A 14,198-nucleotide genomic window follows, 5' to 3' on the forward strand; every position below is an offset into this window, starting at 1 on the left:
TTGATGGGAGGGTGATTTGAGGAGGATATGGCGTGCAATAGAGATCCAAGAGGCAGGTAACATTCCAAGGCTTTGAACAGTGAGATGGTCGACAGATGACTGGATCGGGTTCTCCGCGGGAAAGGGGGACCAAGTGGGCGAGCAACCATCTGCCTACTGTTAGTGTTGTCTCAGCCCGCGCCTAAGCGCTCCTCGTTTCGTTTTTGAAGTTGGCCTGTTGGGCGCTGAGAGCATGAAAGGATTGTCTCTGTCGTCCCCACGCCTGGCAACCAAAAGAGTGTCACAAGTCACAAATGACCGGCGGCAGGCTGTTGCTGGCACGGGCGCAGTAAAAGCTAGACCAAGTGGATATGACGTATCATGCGCTCCAGAGGATGCTGATGATTCCCTGGTGCCGCGTCACTTGTGTCTCCTCAACGGGATAGCAGGAAGACAATCTAGGTAGGTAGCATGATTGCCGCTTATCTGGCGCATGTGCAACCGTAGTGTAGTTCGAGTCCACTTGTATCCGATCTGTCAGGTATAAGATGCTCCATCGTCCGCTCCTCCAGACGCAGTACCAACTCTCCAAGTTCACGACAAAACATCACAATCAGTTTCTCTACATTCTCACACCACACAACCACTCACTACCGCAAACATGCCTTCCTACATTGTAAGCATCCCACACAGTTGCACCTAACAGCTTCTGTGGCCCCCCTTACTAACCTGTCCATCACGACAGGTCACCCTCAAGGACGACGCCAGCGACGCGGATATCAACAAGACCAAGGAGGACGTCAAGAAGCAGGGCGGTGAGATCGGCCACGAGTATACTCTCATCAAGGCCTTCCAGTAAGACCTAGCTTTTCTGTCTGATTTGGGACAAAGTGCTTACACATTCTTCCTTTACAGGGCCATTTTCCCCGAGGGCTCTGTCCACAGCCTTGCCAGCCACGAGCACGTCAAGGACGTCGAGGCGGATCAGGAGGTCAGGACCCAGTAAAAGGAGCGCATCCAATTTCAACAAGATGGTTTGAAGCATCAGGCGTCAAGGGGCGGAACATTGGGAAATCATGATATTACACAGTTGAGCGGAAAGAACGGACATGGGATGAGACAACAACAGTTGCCCGCTAAGCTGGAGAGAGGCATCCCGTCTTGATCTGGATGGATCTCGGGCATGCGGGGCACCAATCGCGGGGTAACACTGAGCGAGAGGTTACCTCTGGACAGCGACAAGGGCTGGCTTACATGCCAGCGGCTTCGTTGTCGTTTCAGCGGCAGTCACTCACTCCACTGAAACCGGCTGTGCATTTCCAGTCAGATAGAGGGGCGGTCATTTGATGATTGTTATGAATTCAAAGAAAGATATCCAACTTGCCAAAGGTAGCTGTGCCTTTAAACCGCTTGACTGTACACAGTACAGTCCAGGGGCATCCAACCGAGTCGAGGCATGAATGCGATGCGTGCTTCACGTTGAAGGAAATATGAACCAACAGTAAGACAGAACGGGAAGCAGCGGCAGCCAAAACAGCCGCCGCCAGCCCTCAAGGTGCTCCAAGCGGCCCTGGGGCCTGGGCAGCCCCTTATCGGCCTATCGATTGGGCCACGATAACCCTGTTTCAGCGGTAACCACTATGTCATCCCGTCACGGCGCTGATCGCAAGTCGCACGCACACACTGTTTGGATGACAGAAGCACACTGCACTCTCCACCGGACCTCAACCGGACCGGAGGATGGGAGGACCCTACGTGCACCAAAAAGTCCCCGATCAATTCTCGTTACCAGAAACCCGTTACCGGACAACATGCCGACATGAAATTCATCGTGAGGCCATCGAGGTTCCCCAGCCCTCTCAAGGCCTCCTTGTTGAGATCTCCTTATTCAAGAAGACCGTTTTCCCTCTTTCACACCCACCAGGAAAGACCCCAGTACGACCGCCCGCTCAGCAGTCGCCATGAGCTAGAGGACAAAGTCCCATGGCTGGCTAACCAGCCTCTACACCAGCTGAGTCTGGCCGATCTCGTCAAGTACTACTTCGTCCTTCAAATGTCCTGGAGTTCATCAGCAGAGGCATCGGAACTAACAATTGTTGGTAACATCCAGACACGGCCGCCCCCCTCTCTCCGCCGAAGCCCTCCTCTCTTCAGCGCGCTTCACCCTCTCCCTACTCCCCATCCGCCTCGCCCACCGCATCCAAGCCCTGCGCAACCTCCCTTACATCGTCGTGTCCAACCCCAACATCTCGCGCATCTACAACAACTACCAGCACTCCTTGTCCACCTTACTCCCCTGGCAAGGCAAGACCATCTCCACCCTCGACGACGAAATCAAATTCACCCAGGTCCTCGCCGAGCTCGTCCAGACGCACACCGACACCATCCCCATCCTCGCCAAGGGCTTCATCGAATGCCGCAAGTACATTTCTTCCCAGGAAGTCACCCGCTTCCTCGATGAACACCTGCGCGCCCGCATCGGCACCCGCCTAGTAGCCGAGCAGCACATAGCCCTGCACTACAGCTCCACCCCCCATTTCGACCCGGAAGCTTCTCCGACCCCCTGCCCGGAACCGGAGACGCACCCGTCTTACATCGGCGTCATCGACACCGCCCTGCGGCCCGCGAACGTGATCGATTCCTGCGGTGGTTTCGTAGCCGACATCTGCGAGCTCAACTACGGTGTGCGGCCCGAATGGGTCCTCGACGGCGATCCAGAGGCTAGCTTCGCCTTCGTGCCCATGCACCTCGAGTACATCGTCACGGAACTCCTCAAAAACGCATTCCGCGCGACGGTAGAAAATGGCATGAGCCGCGAGCCGGTCGTCATAACCATTGCGCCCGAGCCGGTGAGTAGTCCCGCCAGCGCGGCGACGCCGGGTGTATACTCCGATTGTCCTTCCAAGCCTTCCAACGAAGGCAAAACAAAGGCGTACGGCATTATCCCGCTACATGACCACGCTCCGGGAGTGACGATTAGGATCAGGGATAGAGGAGGGGGCATCAACCCGGCTGTGCTGCCGCATATTTGGGGGTACTCGTTTACGACATTTAACGAAGGTGAGGAGGATGAGCCGCCTGGGGTAGGGGCGTGGGGGGAGGAAGCCATGGGATTGATTTCGACGACGGGCGTGGGCGGGAGCACGATTGCTGGGCTCGGGTATGGACTGCCGTTGAGTAGGGCGTATGCTGAGTACTTTGGGGGAGGGATTGCGGTGCAGAGTTTGTATGGGTGGGGGACGGATGTGTATTTAAGGTTGAAGGGGGTGGGAACGATTCAGTATTGAGGTGTTGAGGTTAGTATTTTTCTTAGGTACTTACCTCGCTGTTATAGATATCGGGTCATCTCAAGTTGCTGGTTATGAGTAGACTACTTAGGTGGCGCGGTTGTCACGAGTCACTTGCAAGCTAGAGAGAGAGCCCGAAATGGTTATAGACTGAAATGAAATGATATGTGATGTAAGTCTTATAAACATGCAAGACCACTTCAGGTATCACGACAATGAATGACTTGGAAGAAATGGCCGCAATTGAAGACCGCAGGCGGGCACGGGAACGTACTTGTAGATACCTTCCTTATTTAACAACAGTCAAATGTGTCAGGTGAAGCTGGAAGTCATTTCATACCAACTTTTGTCATTTACACCAACAAACACTGGCACCGATGTTCAAACAGAAGGGCTCGCAAATTGCTTTTGCCCAATAGATCCGATTCTCTTGTGTTGTATGCAGCAACATCCGTGACTATCTCAAGGGACTATGCAGCTAACCAGCTTCCTAACCAAAACAAAACGCCCAGAGGACTGATAACCAAAATAAGATAGATAAAATGATGGTCTTCTTCCCTTTACCCTTCCTCAGCTAATCCTTTAGCTGTTCCCCAACGTATCTAACCGTGGGAGTGTGGTTAGGTGTATGCGACAAAACAGAACCAACAGAGCTCATACCCACGGCTACCACACCACACCACCCCTTCCTCTACTCCCCTTACTTTACTCCCCTTCCCCTACTCTACTCATCCACCTCCTCACAAATCCCTAACAACCCTCCCCCCCACCCACGCATAAGGATAATTCCTCTGATACCAATTAACAAAGCTCTTCCTTCCCGCAATCCTTGGGTGCGTAGCCCAGCTGCCTCCCAGCACAATATTATGCTTCTCGTCAAAGAAATCCGCCGTATAACCCGGGTACAGCTCCATAGGCTGGAACCCGTCCCATTTGCGCAGGACGGAAGAAGTCCATTCCCATACGCCGCCTAGCTCGGCTTGGCCGAGGAGGGTGTCGGGCTTGGAGGTTATGGGCATGGGGTGCCAGTTGTGGAAACCGACGTTGGCGGTGTTGGTGTCTAGGTCTGCGAAGAGGTCTGATGTTGTTGGGGTGGTGGTGGTGGTGGTGGTGGTGGTGGTGGTGGTGTTGTTGTCGGAGGAAGGGGGTTCAGAGTGAGAGTCGGAGGAGGGAGTCTCGGAGGAGGGAGTCTCGGAGGAGGGAGTCTCGGAGGAGGGAGAGGATGGGGGAGTAATTTCCACGCCGTTGTTGGTTAGGTGACTGTTTTGGTGAGGTATATATGTTAGTAAGCGTTCTGGAAAGGGGGAGAAAAGAGGACATACGCATTAACAGCCGGCACGGTCCTTCCCAATTGTCTCTCGGCTTCCTTCTTCTTGAGAGCCTCGGCATAAGCGTAGATGCTCCGCGTCTCTTCAAAGGTAGGGATACGGCCACCCATGTAGGCTGCGCAACCGACAAGTTCGTCGTAAGAGGCAAAGACGGGCCAGTCGAGAGCAAGCTTGAGAGGTACAAGGCCGTAGACGGTGCGGACTGCGGTTTTCTCGAGGAAGGAAGATGGGATCTTGGAAGAAGTCCCGTTGCTCTGACCGTTTACGCCGTTTGTTCCGTTGGTAACATTGTCGTTATCTAGGCGGGCCCAAGAGGCTGGTAGCTTGTCGATGTTTTTGTTGTGCATGTATTGCGCGTACTATGGTTCATGTCAGCATTGAACGATACTTATTCTGCTGGCTGGTAAACGTACCTCTTCGTTGGTGATCGGTCTTCCTTGAGCCTCAAAAGCAGCAACTTGAACGCGTCTTACGGGCTTCTCATTGTCCCTATTTGACAATTAGCCTCCTGTTCATCTTCATTAAACACAGACAACTCACCAGCCATAGTGCGTATTAACATCCGTTCCATCCTCAGGATCATCCAAACCGATGGTCATCTCCTGGGCCGGAATCTTGAACCACTGACTGGGAATCCTCTCGGACTCTGCCTTCCTGGCGAGCTTCTCGAAGTCGGGGCGCGGAATATGGGTCGGGGGTAGCGTCTTGTCGCTCTGTAGCATCATGTACAACAGCGTCTCGATATGCATGAGCTCGTGCTCGAACCCAACCCAAATGGCCCGGCCCACATTCCGCGGGATATTCTCCATGCCGCCTGCATAGAGACCGCGCAACCGGGACCGTACCGTCTCCTGATAGGCCAGGATTTCTTCGACGGGCGGCCATTCGTCAGGAATCTCCGAGTGTGCATGACACAGCTCCGGGTTGTCGACATCAGGGTCAATGCCCCTCTCGAAGATCTTGTAAAAGTAAGCTGGCTCCGACGGGGCTTGCTTGGTGGTCTTTGTGAGCTGGATGTCGAGGAAGGTCGGAATGTGACCGAGGTAAAAGATGCAGGCGTTTCGGAGCTTGATGGGCTTTTCCAGAAGCTCTTCCCGGGGAAGCATCTGACGTGTGACGATATCCCATGTCGCCCAAAGGGCTTCCCAGTCGTCCAGAGATGGAAGTGCGGTGCGAGCGTATACCGAAGGAATGAGACTGAATGACATCCTTGACTTGGCGAGCAGATGGAGTCCTGCAGCACGACAAATGGAGGTCAGCATGGATCGATGGTACTGATGGCACAAATTCTCGATCCTCTCCAGCCCATGCACACGCTACCTAAACCCCGCAGCCCAGCGCCAACCTGCGTATCGGTAAACATGTACCGGTGTAGGAGCTGTGCCCATCAGGAGACGCCGCGAGATCTTGTCATCATACGACTGGTCCGTAGGGTGTGGGGAAGGTGCGGTAACACCGGTCAGACGGCTCAAACAGGTAGTCCCAGAAGAAGCTGGGAAAACCCAAGCAAGGAAAGATTATGGAAGCAACTTACCGTATTCGTCGCCGTACGTCCAAACCGTGACTTCCTCCAATCCCGCCTTACTCCAGAGCCTCTGTGACTCCTCTTTGGAGTACTTTAGGCTTTGTTCGACCTGGATCCTGTCGTGTGACCTGATCAACTCGCCCATAACCATAGTGTCGCGAATGGGGGCGTAAAAGGCCTGGTGTCTCCCGCCCTCTTCGTCATACACATATTCGCCAATGACCCTCCAATCGCCCTCGATGAAAGCCGTCTCTCCGAGGATCTCATTGGCGTTACGGAGGCCATTCAAAATGAACCTAGAATTGTCAGTGTTGGTGTTGGGCCGAAAGTGAGAGCCGCCATGAGCGACAGAAATAGGGTATGACATACTCATGAGTGATACCTTCCTTGTCTGTGTGGGTATTGTCAGCTTGATGTGGTCCTATTCCATGTCACATGAGTAGCACAAACCGTTATAAGCGTGGCTAGTATATGGTTAGCGATGTTCGTGATGACGTCCCGAAAAGTTTTGTCCAATACGTACTATACCCTCGCCGGGTCATTGCAAGCATCAACGCCAAGAAGCATCTTGTCATTGGGTCCAAGGACGTCCGAAAAGCCCTTGAGAAAATCGGCGGCGTCACTGCGGTTGAAGTTGCCTGAAGAAAGGATTATGTCAGGGTTTGGCTCAGCCAGTTCCGTTCGTAACCACGCTTACCGATACTTGATCCGAGGTGCAAAATGCATTTCTGTCTGTTGGTATTTTCTGCGGCCTTGAGCCAGTCACGTCCATCGTCATATGTTCCGAGAAGACCATGGCACTTGACGTGCTTGTAGGATGGTACCTGAGCGAGAGTGCGTTCCAGCTCCTCTCGAGACAGATCAAGGGCATAGTAATCGATTTCCTTGCCGGCATTATCCAAAGCTTGCAATAGAAGGTTTACTTTGCGCAAGTTTCTGGAGAAGAGTTAGCTTATTCCATTTGCCGGGTTCAACCCGGAACTGGTAGGTCTTTACCCGCTTCCAAGCTCAATGACCATGGAGCCCGAGGGGATGAACTCGGCCATCTCGGTGGCATGTTTGGTGAGGATTTCGATCTCATCATTGGTAAGATAATATTCTTCAAGATAGGTGATCTGGGATGTATTAGCTCAAGACTCGGATTTCAGTTCCTTAGCTATGCAGACTTACACGCTCAAACAACTGTAAGCCACTCTCGTTGTAGAGAAGCAATGTCGGAAGCTGTCTGGGGCCACTTTTAGGCCGGAACATGGAGGTGATCTCGGTCTTGAGGTTGATCTCCACAGCAACGCGGCGGATGTCAATAATGTCGGCATTCGAAGTCTGCTGCTGAAGCTTGGACAGGACATGTTTTCCGGTTGTTTTAAGCTGCCCAAGGGCAGTGGTTGGGTTACTGGCCATGGTTTCGGCACTCGGCATGTTGAATTGCTTATGACAGACGCAAGCTTTGGGTTGAAGGTCGGAGAAAATGTTCCTTTTTGGAGAACTTTTTGGATGAGGAGTTGCTGGATGAAAACCGGGGGAAGAAGGAAGTAAGTAGTCGAGGTCGGATGGGAGCTATGTCTAGCTAGGTTGAGGTAGAACAAAGGGAGCTACGGGCTAAGCCAGGATGGTGGATAGCTGGAAGTTCAGGAACAAGAGGGAAAGATCAGAGCACCGCGTTCCCGGCACGCAGATATAAATATATCTCCTAGCCTTACTCAGCCTGGCAGTTGGACGCGATCGAGCCATGTGGATAGCAGGTATGCAGACGTGCATTTAAGTACTACGAGTGGACTTTAAGCCGGCTACCTCTTTCGTCCGCTGCCATGATGATGGAGCTCGGGCTAAGTGGGAGGAAATGGACTCATGACCCAGCTTGGAGACTGAGAATTGATCCCGGGATCCAGGATCAGGGACCACAAAATGCCAACACAACGGAGACTACCGGCCTACACGTATATGGGGCAAAGGCATGTACTTGTAGTGTACATCTCTACCCGTTTGTAATGAGGAGAGAAGAAGAGGCAAGCAGAAAGAAGATTGGATACTAAGTTGATCCGGTTACATAACCCCCTTGTGCCTCTACGCTTGTAGAGCCCCAAAGCCAAGGCAAGGGAGCTGAGGTTTTAACTAGGCCGTTGAACATGGACGGCAACCATTGGACGTTTTGAGTCCGGGGTGCAGCAAGGTTCCCGTCAGGAACACTCCTTGTGGCTTCCAAGTTGTACATAACATGGCGCTGCCGTGTTTGGGATTAACTACGCAGGCAAGGTGTCGAAGTGATGATGTTAAAGTCTGTATAGAGTGGACAAACGAGAGTTGACAGAATGAAGAGACTTTTTGAACTGTTCTAAACTCAGATCCGCTTGGCTGAAACAAGGGACTTTCTGTGGACTCTTTTCTGCATTTTGAAGAGAGCTGAAAAAGAGGATCCAGTGAAGGGGCCAAAGAGCAGTGTCCAAGACTCTCCAGAGTGGGTGTTTTTCTCTGTGCTGTCAGACATTAACAACGAGGGTTCATGGCCTGGCAACCGAGGTACCTGAACGAATGGCGGGGGAGTTGAGAAGGCAACGGGACAAAAAGGGAAGGAAAACAAAACGCAGACCTTTCGAGGAGGACGAAATTGTTTTGTCATGACCTCCGCAACATATGCGTGGGTGCACGTTGTTGCAGGAATGAGAGCAGATCGTAAGAGTGGGAGTCGGATGGCAGTTGGTTGATGCAAGGAACAAATCACGAGGCGCTCAAAGGGATTGGCAGACCTGGACAGCGCATGGGCGGGCCTGAGGTCAAGGCCCCACGCCCTGGGATGGCACACACACGGATGGCAGGCACTAACCGGTGGGGTCTTAGTGTCCCTTTTAGTGCACGGCTGCATGTTTGTGCTGAACTGTTGACGTACCTCAGCTCTTCTGGGTAGGTAGGCTGGTAGGTAACCATCTCCACGATCTGTCAAGGTTGACGACAGAGATTTCACCAGAACTTTGAAAAGATTCCGTTGTTGAACGTACGAGTTTGCTGTCCAGCGTCAATGACTTGGATGTGCATGACTAATGTAGGTGGAATGGTGGATGGCAGCTGGGTCTCTAGAGGTAAAGAACGGGTTGTAAGTGCCGTGAAGAACGAAAGCTACAGAGGCAGCACTAACAGCCTCAATGTGCTGAGAGGAGTCAAGATATCTGATGCTACTAACATGTATTGTACTGTAGAATAAATCATCCGTAACAGCATTCACCCAGTCAGCCAGTGAGCATAGAAAGATGCCGAAAATAACAAGAGAAAGAAAATGCTGATCATGTCCGAGAGGAAGAAGGGATTCCCAAGTGTCAGCTACCCCTCATAAGATAGTTAGCTCCATCCCTCACCGAATCCACCTCACCCGCCGTAGCTTCCGTTCTCAGCTACTGGAGCCCCGCGTTTCTTTTCCGTCGGGCACGGCAAGAGCAATTGGATGTTTAACATCGGGTTCTATGAATTGTTCAACGAAAGTACGATTCTTCTCATCAACGACCATTCCATGTTGCTACTTTGCTTGCCCCCAGTACATGTCAAGAGAATTGACACCGCCGACAAAGTCTCCATGGTCAAAACCAACAACCCCCCTTGACCCTGTCATTATGACATGGATGCGAGAAAGTTCACTCCGATAACCTATCGATAAGATAAGGAATGAGACCTTCCTTGGAGACCGATCATCGAGATCGCAACTCTCCAAACTACCAACAGCTCCCGTCGGCGACGTTCACTTCCACAACTTGACAATTTTTATCGGACAAAAACACTGTGAGACGATCTTGAACATAGCAGAACCGCCGCAGCCTCAACTTTCTGTTACACAAACTTCCGTCAGTCGCCTGACTACAGAGAGTCTTATTCTCAAACATGGTTGACACCGACGTCATCGTTTCACGGCTACTCCTGGCATGCGCAAAAATGGGTCTCCAAGACTCCCAATTCAACCACCGACCTTCTCCCGGCTTTCGTTCCTGACCGAGAAAACAGCAAAAAGCCAAGGACCCGGAGGTCCTGCGCGGTGGATGGGTGGCCCGGGTGGGTAGCATCCGGCCAAGCCGCGCTAACCGCCTCGGTCAACTCCAGCGATCCAAGCTGCCCTCAAGGTGCCATCGACGACAAAGGCATGGAATTCGGACTTGGCTGTCAGATCGTCCTTCCTTCTCTTCTTCGACTTTTGCCTGTCTGGTGTCTGGTCTGACACGACTCACTCACCTGAGTGACAGAAGGAACCCCCACGGCAAGAAATAATACCGGCTTCAAGTGCGGCAACCAGTTCTCGAATAGGCAGCTTGCAGATCATTTCAAGACGTTGGCAGCTGCACAGCCAGTCTGATGGAATCATGTTCGCAGTATTCTTCGGTCTTCCACTTTACCTTATTGCGGGGAAGCCTGTCACCATTCATGCGAAGGGTGTTGCCCCGGGTCCGACATGCCATACGAGGGAAACGTTTCGTCTGGTTTTAACAAGAGGTCACTAACCGCCAACCATCACAGCTTCATGCCGGCAACATTCGAAGTGACCAAAACATCCTACAACACCCGACCCGCCATCTCAACCCCTGAACAGGAATCACCTGACGAGCCGAGTTTTCCTTCTTCTGTGCTGGTCATGTTGGTCTAAACAAAAAGCAACCCTTTTCCGCTATAGGGCCAACTCAGGGATACCCGATGGATCGGTTCCTGACCTGTCGTAGATTATCGAGTACCATAGCCGCCGATCTTCTCTCACCAAACCCTCTTGGGCTGGTTTCTTTCGTTCTCGTATCTACCCAGAAGGCCAGGCTCATCTTTCAAAGACTTTTGAGGATCAGCTGACCATGGGTTTAGAAAAGTTATTACCAGTAGAAAGTGCTAAAGGCCCAAGAAATCCAAGCGGCGCCAATGAAGCGAACTGGCTCCGTCACTTGTCATGTGGATGCACCAAGCACTCGTCACTGTCAGTCCTACTCCTCCCACCTGAGAACAACAACTCGATGTTCCCAATTTGGGCTCAGTCGGCAGGTCGGGCATCCCGGAAACACGATTCCGGAGGTGATTGCCCCACGCTATAATCGGTGATGGGGCCTGTCAGGGGTCCACAGTCCGTGTTCCGGCCCCGGGAAATGGCTCCACTTTGCTCCGCCTTGACGGGCGCTAAAACCCCGGCTTTATGCTCTCGGCGTGGGGGCCAAGCGGAGGTTGCTCCTCGCCGGTGACACTGGGAATGAGAGCTCCTCTCCGTCATCACTAACCTTCATTGACCAGGGCGGAACAACCTCATGGCACCAACCACCTGAATCAAGGGAAACAAACCGTTGATCCCTTCCATGTCGAAGAAAGCAAGATCCAATTCGAGATAGAGTCCCATCATCTCGAGAATTCATACGCAGTAATTCCGTTTCCCAACTCTCAACAACTCAACAACCCATCCATTAACACCAAACATTCAAGAATAAAACGGGTTGAATGCAACTCTGACGGACCTGGGCACAGCAAGGGGACATTAATTCGCCTATCACAGCACACCACGATAACAAATCGGGAAACACAATAATTCAGACTGTCAGCCGCCCTCACCAGTCACAACGACCCCTCAGTCAATCAGATCACGACCCGGTCCGACACTTTTAAAGCACTCTGCAGGGCTGAGTCATCTTGGCCGTGATCCATCATTTCAAAATCACCTGATAGCGTGTTTCCACGCGTCGGTTTGCGATGCGGGGCGTTTGGAACATTTGTGAACCGCGTCTCGCGTTTGTACTGTACCATTCAACGTGGCTTGGGCGTAGCTTGTCGTATTCCTCCCGTCCTACGTTCACGGTGAGACATCATCATCATCATCCTGCCTAGTCCCCTCTTCACGCCTTTCAGAGACGGTGTGCATCAAATCAACGGAACATCCGAAGCATCACGGAAGTTACACGAGCACCGAGCTTTTTCCCTTTCATCCAACTGCACTAATATGTTTGTCGTTACCTCAAGTGTCACCTCAAAGGGGGTTGCGGCAGATTGACTGATAATATGACAATCTGTAAATGGAAGCGGGGTCGTGTGTGGTTCCTTCCTTCCTTTGTGGTAGACCAAGGAAGCTGACATACATCCGCCCGCAAGCGTGTCCATGGTTGCCGCTGCTGCCTAGGTGGCGCCTGCCCCGTAGTTCTTGGGTAGTTGAAAGTCGAGGTTTCATTACTCTCGTAGCACAGTAGTGGTGAACAACAGTGATTGAAACAGTTTTTGCTGTAGTAAGGGATATGAATATAAAGGTGAAGAGAAGATCACGCAATCTTGAGTCCAAACTTGAGTCTGTCCTCAAACCATCACTCTCCAGTCCTACGTCAAACCCCTACCGTACCTACCCATCCATTACCGACTTCTAGATATACAAACCACTTCACAGCCTCAACCCATACCCAACCCATTGCACCATGTCCTCCACCCCCGTCACCGACTCCAAAGCCCAAGGCCAACAACCACCCCTCAAATCCTACCGCGGCAACTGCCACTGCGGCTCCTTCATCTTCACCATCCTCGTCCCCGAGATCGTCTCGGTCGAATCCTGCAACTGCTCCATCTGCCGCAAAAAGGGGTATCTCTGGGTGATCCTCGACACCAATCAGGGCCACAAGTTGGAGGTCGTCAAAGACCAAGGAAAATTAACGGAATATGTGACGGGTCCGAAGGCCACGAAGCATAAGTTTTGTGCGGAGTGTGGGACGGGGGTTTATGCGGTTTGTGAGAGGGAGGAGAAAGAAAAGGGGAAGGGGGTTTGGGTTAATGTGAGTATTTGAGTATTAAAGCTGGGGGTGGGGATGTGATGTGATTGATGGTGGACAGGGTTACTGACAGAAGAAATAGGTGAGAGCGATTCAGGAGTTGAAGATTTGGGATTTGGAGGTTAAGGAGTATGTTCATTTCCTTACCTATCCTTCTCACAAGCTACTAGAGAGTGACTACTAACACGGTTCTGTTACAAAACAGATTCGACGGCAAAAGCATCGGACCCCCATACCAACCAGCTCCCTTTGACGGGCTCGAACCCAAGGCCGAAGTCGAGAATGGCGTCGTCTACCATGGCTCTTGCCACTGCGGCGCCGTGAAGGTGGCTGTCAAGACTAAAGGCCCGTTGGATAAGACGTTCAAGGAGAAGGTGATGGAGTGTAATTGTAGTATTTGCCAGCGGGTATGTCTCCAATCCTTCACACCCTTTTCTTCCTTCAGTCTTCAAACCTATACTAACACCCCCGAAAACAGGGCGGCTGCATCTGGACCTACCCCACCTCCCCCTCGCAAATCTCCTTTTCCGCAGGTTCCAGAGAAAACCTAACCTCGTACGCCTGCCTCAAAAAAGTCATGTGCAAGACTTTTTGCAAAAATTGCGGCGTGCCGCTTACCAACGAAACCAACGAGGCCATGACGGAGGAGATTATCCGGGCCACGATGTCTGACCCCGAAATGGTGCTCAGGTGGAGAAACGTGGTTTGGCCGATTAACCTCAGATGTCTTGATTTGTGCCCGAGCGATGAGAGCTGGAGTTTTGAGGAGAAGGTGAAGGAGTTGACGATTGAGAAGGGCGATGGGTGGGGGATGGTGAAGCCTGGGTATGTTAATCCTTGAGAAAAGTTGAGGAACCTGGAACTTGAGGAGCTACTATCTCTAGGTCGTTGGGGTTGAGAGGATAGAGGTATGTACCTACTGTAGGTAGGGGGGAATGGAGATGGAGATGGGAATGGGAATGGGGACGGGAAAAGAAAGATAGGAGCGACCGGTGCGGTCAATGCCGGACACATCCTGTGCTCCTTCCTTCCCTTCTCCTTTGTCAGTCGGTTTCTTTCATTCTTTCAGTTACGTGTGGAAATTTTCACTTACTCCTTCGCAGCTTCCTTGACCTTCTGGATTCATTTCTCATGTGTCAATCTCGGTCATTTAGCTGCAGATGGTTTCTCCTTTTCTTTTTCTTTTGGAAAGTGTTTTTATCTTCGGATGCGTGGAGGTTATGCAATGTCCGAATAGGTTTGAATAAGTGCAAATATAATCATGATGACCTGCCCGGTGGGAGCTTGACTGATTGTACCTCGCCAATTACACCTAGGTAATCTTGTGAAT

At 51.9% G+C, this 14,198-nt stretch overlaps 4 protein-coding genes across 4 annotated transcripts; 3 read left to right on the plus strand and 1 right to left on the minus strand.

Annotated features, from left to right (window-relative positions):
- Positions 1-540: 540 nt before the first annotated feature.
- On the plus strand, positions 541-1,381 carry SMAC4_13455 (uncharacterized protein). The gene is made up of 3 exons (XM_003348731.2): positions 541-655; positions 725-834; positions 895-1,381. Exons 1-3 carry the CDS (start codon positions 641-643, stop codon positions 983-985), a joined length of 216 nt encoding a protein of 71 aa, XP_003348779.2. The 5' UTR covers positions 541-640; the 3' UTR covers positions 986-1,381.
- A 401-nt stretch (positions 1,382-1,782) lies between these two features.
- Positions 1,783-3,580, plus strand: SMAC4_01802 (uncharacterized protein). Its single transcript, XM_066089651.1, has 2 exons — positions 1,783-2,013; positions 2,090-3,580. Exons 1-2 carry the CDS (start codon positions 1,799-1,801, stop codon positions 3,264-3,266), a joined length of 1,392 nt encoding a protein of 463 aa, XP_065946415.1. The 5' UTR covers positions 1,783-1,798; the 3' UTR covers positions 3,267-3,580.
- Positions 3,581-3,652: 72 nt separating this feature from the next.
- On the minus strand, positions 3,653-8,115 carry SMAC4_01803 (uncharacterized protein). Its single transcript, XM_066089652.1, has 10 exons — positions 7,290-8,115; positions 7,116-7,234; positions 6,817-7,055; positions 6,665-6,757; positions 6,489-6,528; positions 6,129-6,415; positions 5,135-5,828; positions 5,008-5,083; positions 4,589-4,953; positions 3,653-4,526 (listed from the first exon to the last, which is right to left on the minus strand). Exons 1-10 carry the CDS (start codon positions 7,536-7,538, stop codon positions 4,007-4,009), a joined length of 2,682 nt encoding a protein of 893 aa, XP_065946416.1. The 5' UTR covers positions 7,539-8,115; the 3' UTR covers positions 3,653-4,006.
- Positions 8,116-12,303: 4,188 nt separating this feature from the next.
- On the plus strand, positions 12,304-14,163 carry SMAC4_01804 (uncharacterized protein). The gene is made up of 4 exons (XM_066089653.1): positions 12,304-12,871; positions 12,951-12,997; positions 13,074-13,275; positions 13,347-14,163. Exons 1-4 carry the CDS (start codon positions 12,521-12,523, stop codon positions 13,707-13,709), a joined length of 963 nt encoding a protein of 320 aa, XP_065946417.1. The 5' UTR covers positions 12,304-12,520; the 3' UTR covers positions 13,710-14,163.
- Positions 14,164-14,198: the final 35 nt, after the last annotated feature.

This window comes from Sordaria macrospora, chromosome 3 (genome assembly GCF_033870435.1).
Source record: "Sordaria macrospora chromosome 3, complete sequence".
NCBI lineage: Eukaryota > Fungi > Ascomycota > Sordariomycetes > Sordariales > Sordariaceae > Sordaria > Sordaria macrospora.

Coding starts and splice junctions, on each gene's coding strand:
- SMAC4_01804 (XM_066089653.1), top strand. CDS start 12,521: ATGTCCTCCACCCCCGTCACCGACTCCAAAGCCCAAGGCCAACAACCA. Junction 12,872..12,950: donor GGAAGGGGGTTTGGGTTAAT/GTGAGTATTTGA, acceptor CAGAAGAAATAG/GTGAGAGCGATTCAGGAGTT. Junction 12,998..13,073: donor TGGGATTTGGAGGTTAAGGA/GTATGTTCATTT, acceptor GTTACAAAACAG/ATTCGACGGCAAAAGCATCG.
- SMAC4_13455 (XM_003348731.2), top strand. Junction 835..894: donor ACTCTCATCAAGGCCTTCCA/GTAAGACCTAGC, acceptor CTTCCTTTACAG/GGCCATTTTCCCCGAGGGCT.
- SMAC4_01802 (XM_066089651.1), top strand. CDS start 1,799: ATGAAATTCATCGTGAGGCCATCGAGGTTCCCCAGCCCTCTCAAGGCC. Junction 2,014..2,089: donor AGTCTGGCCGATCTCGTCAA/GTACTACTTCGT, acceptor GGTAACATCCAG/ACACGGCCGCCCCCCTCTCT.
- SMAC4_01803 (XM_066089652.1), bottom strand. CDS start 7,538: ATGCCGAGTGCCGAAACCATGGCCAGTAACCCAACCACTGCCCTTGGG. Junction 7,235..7,289: donor GCTTACAGTTGTTTGAGCGT/GTAAGTCTGCAT, acceptor AATACATCCCAG/ATCACCTATCTTGAAGAATA. Junction 5,829..6,128: donor GACGTACGGCGACGAATACG/GTAAGTTGCTTC, acceptor GTCGTGCTGCAG/GACTCCATCTGCTCGCCAAG.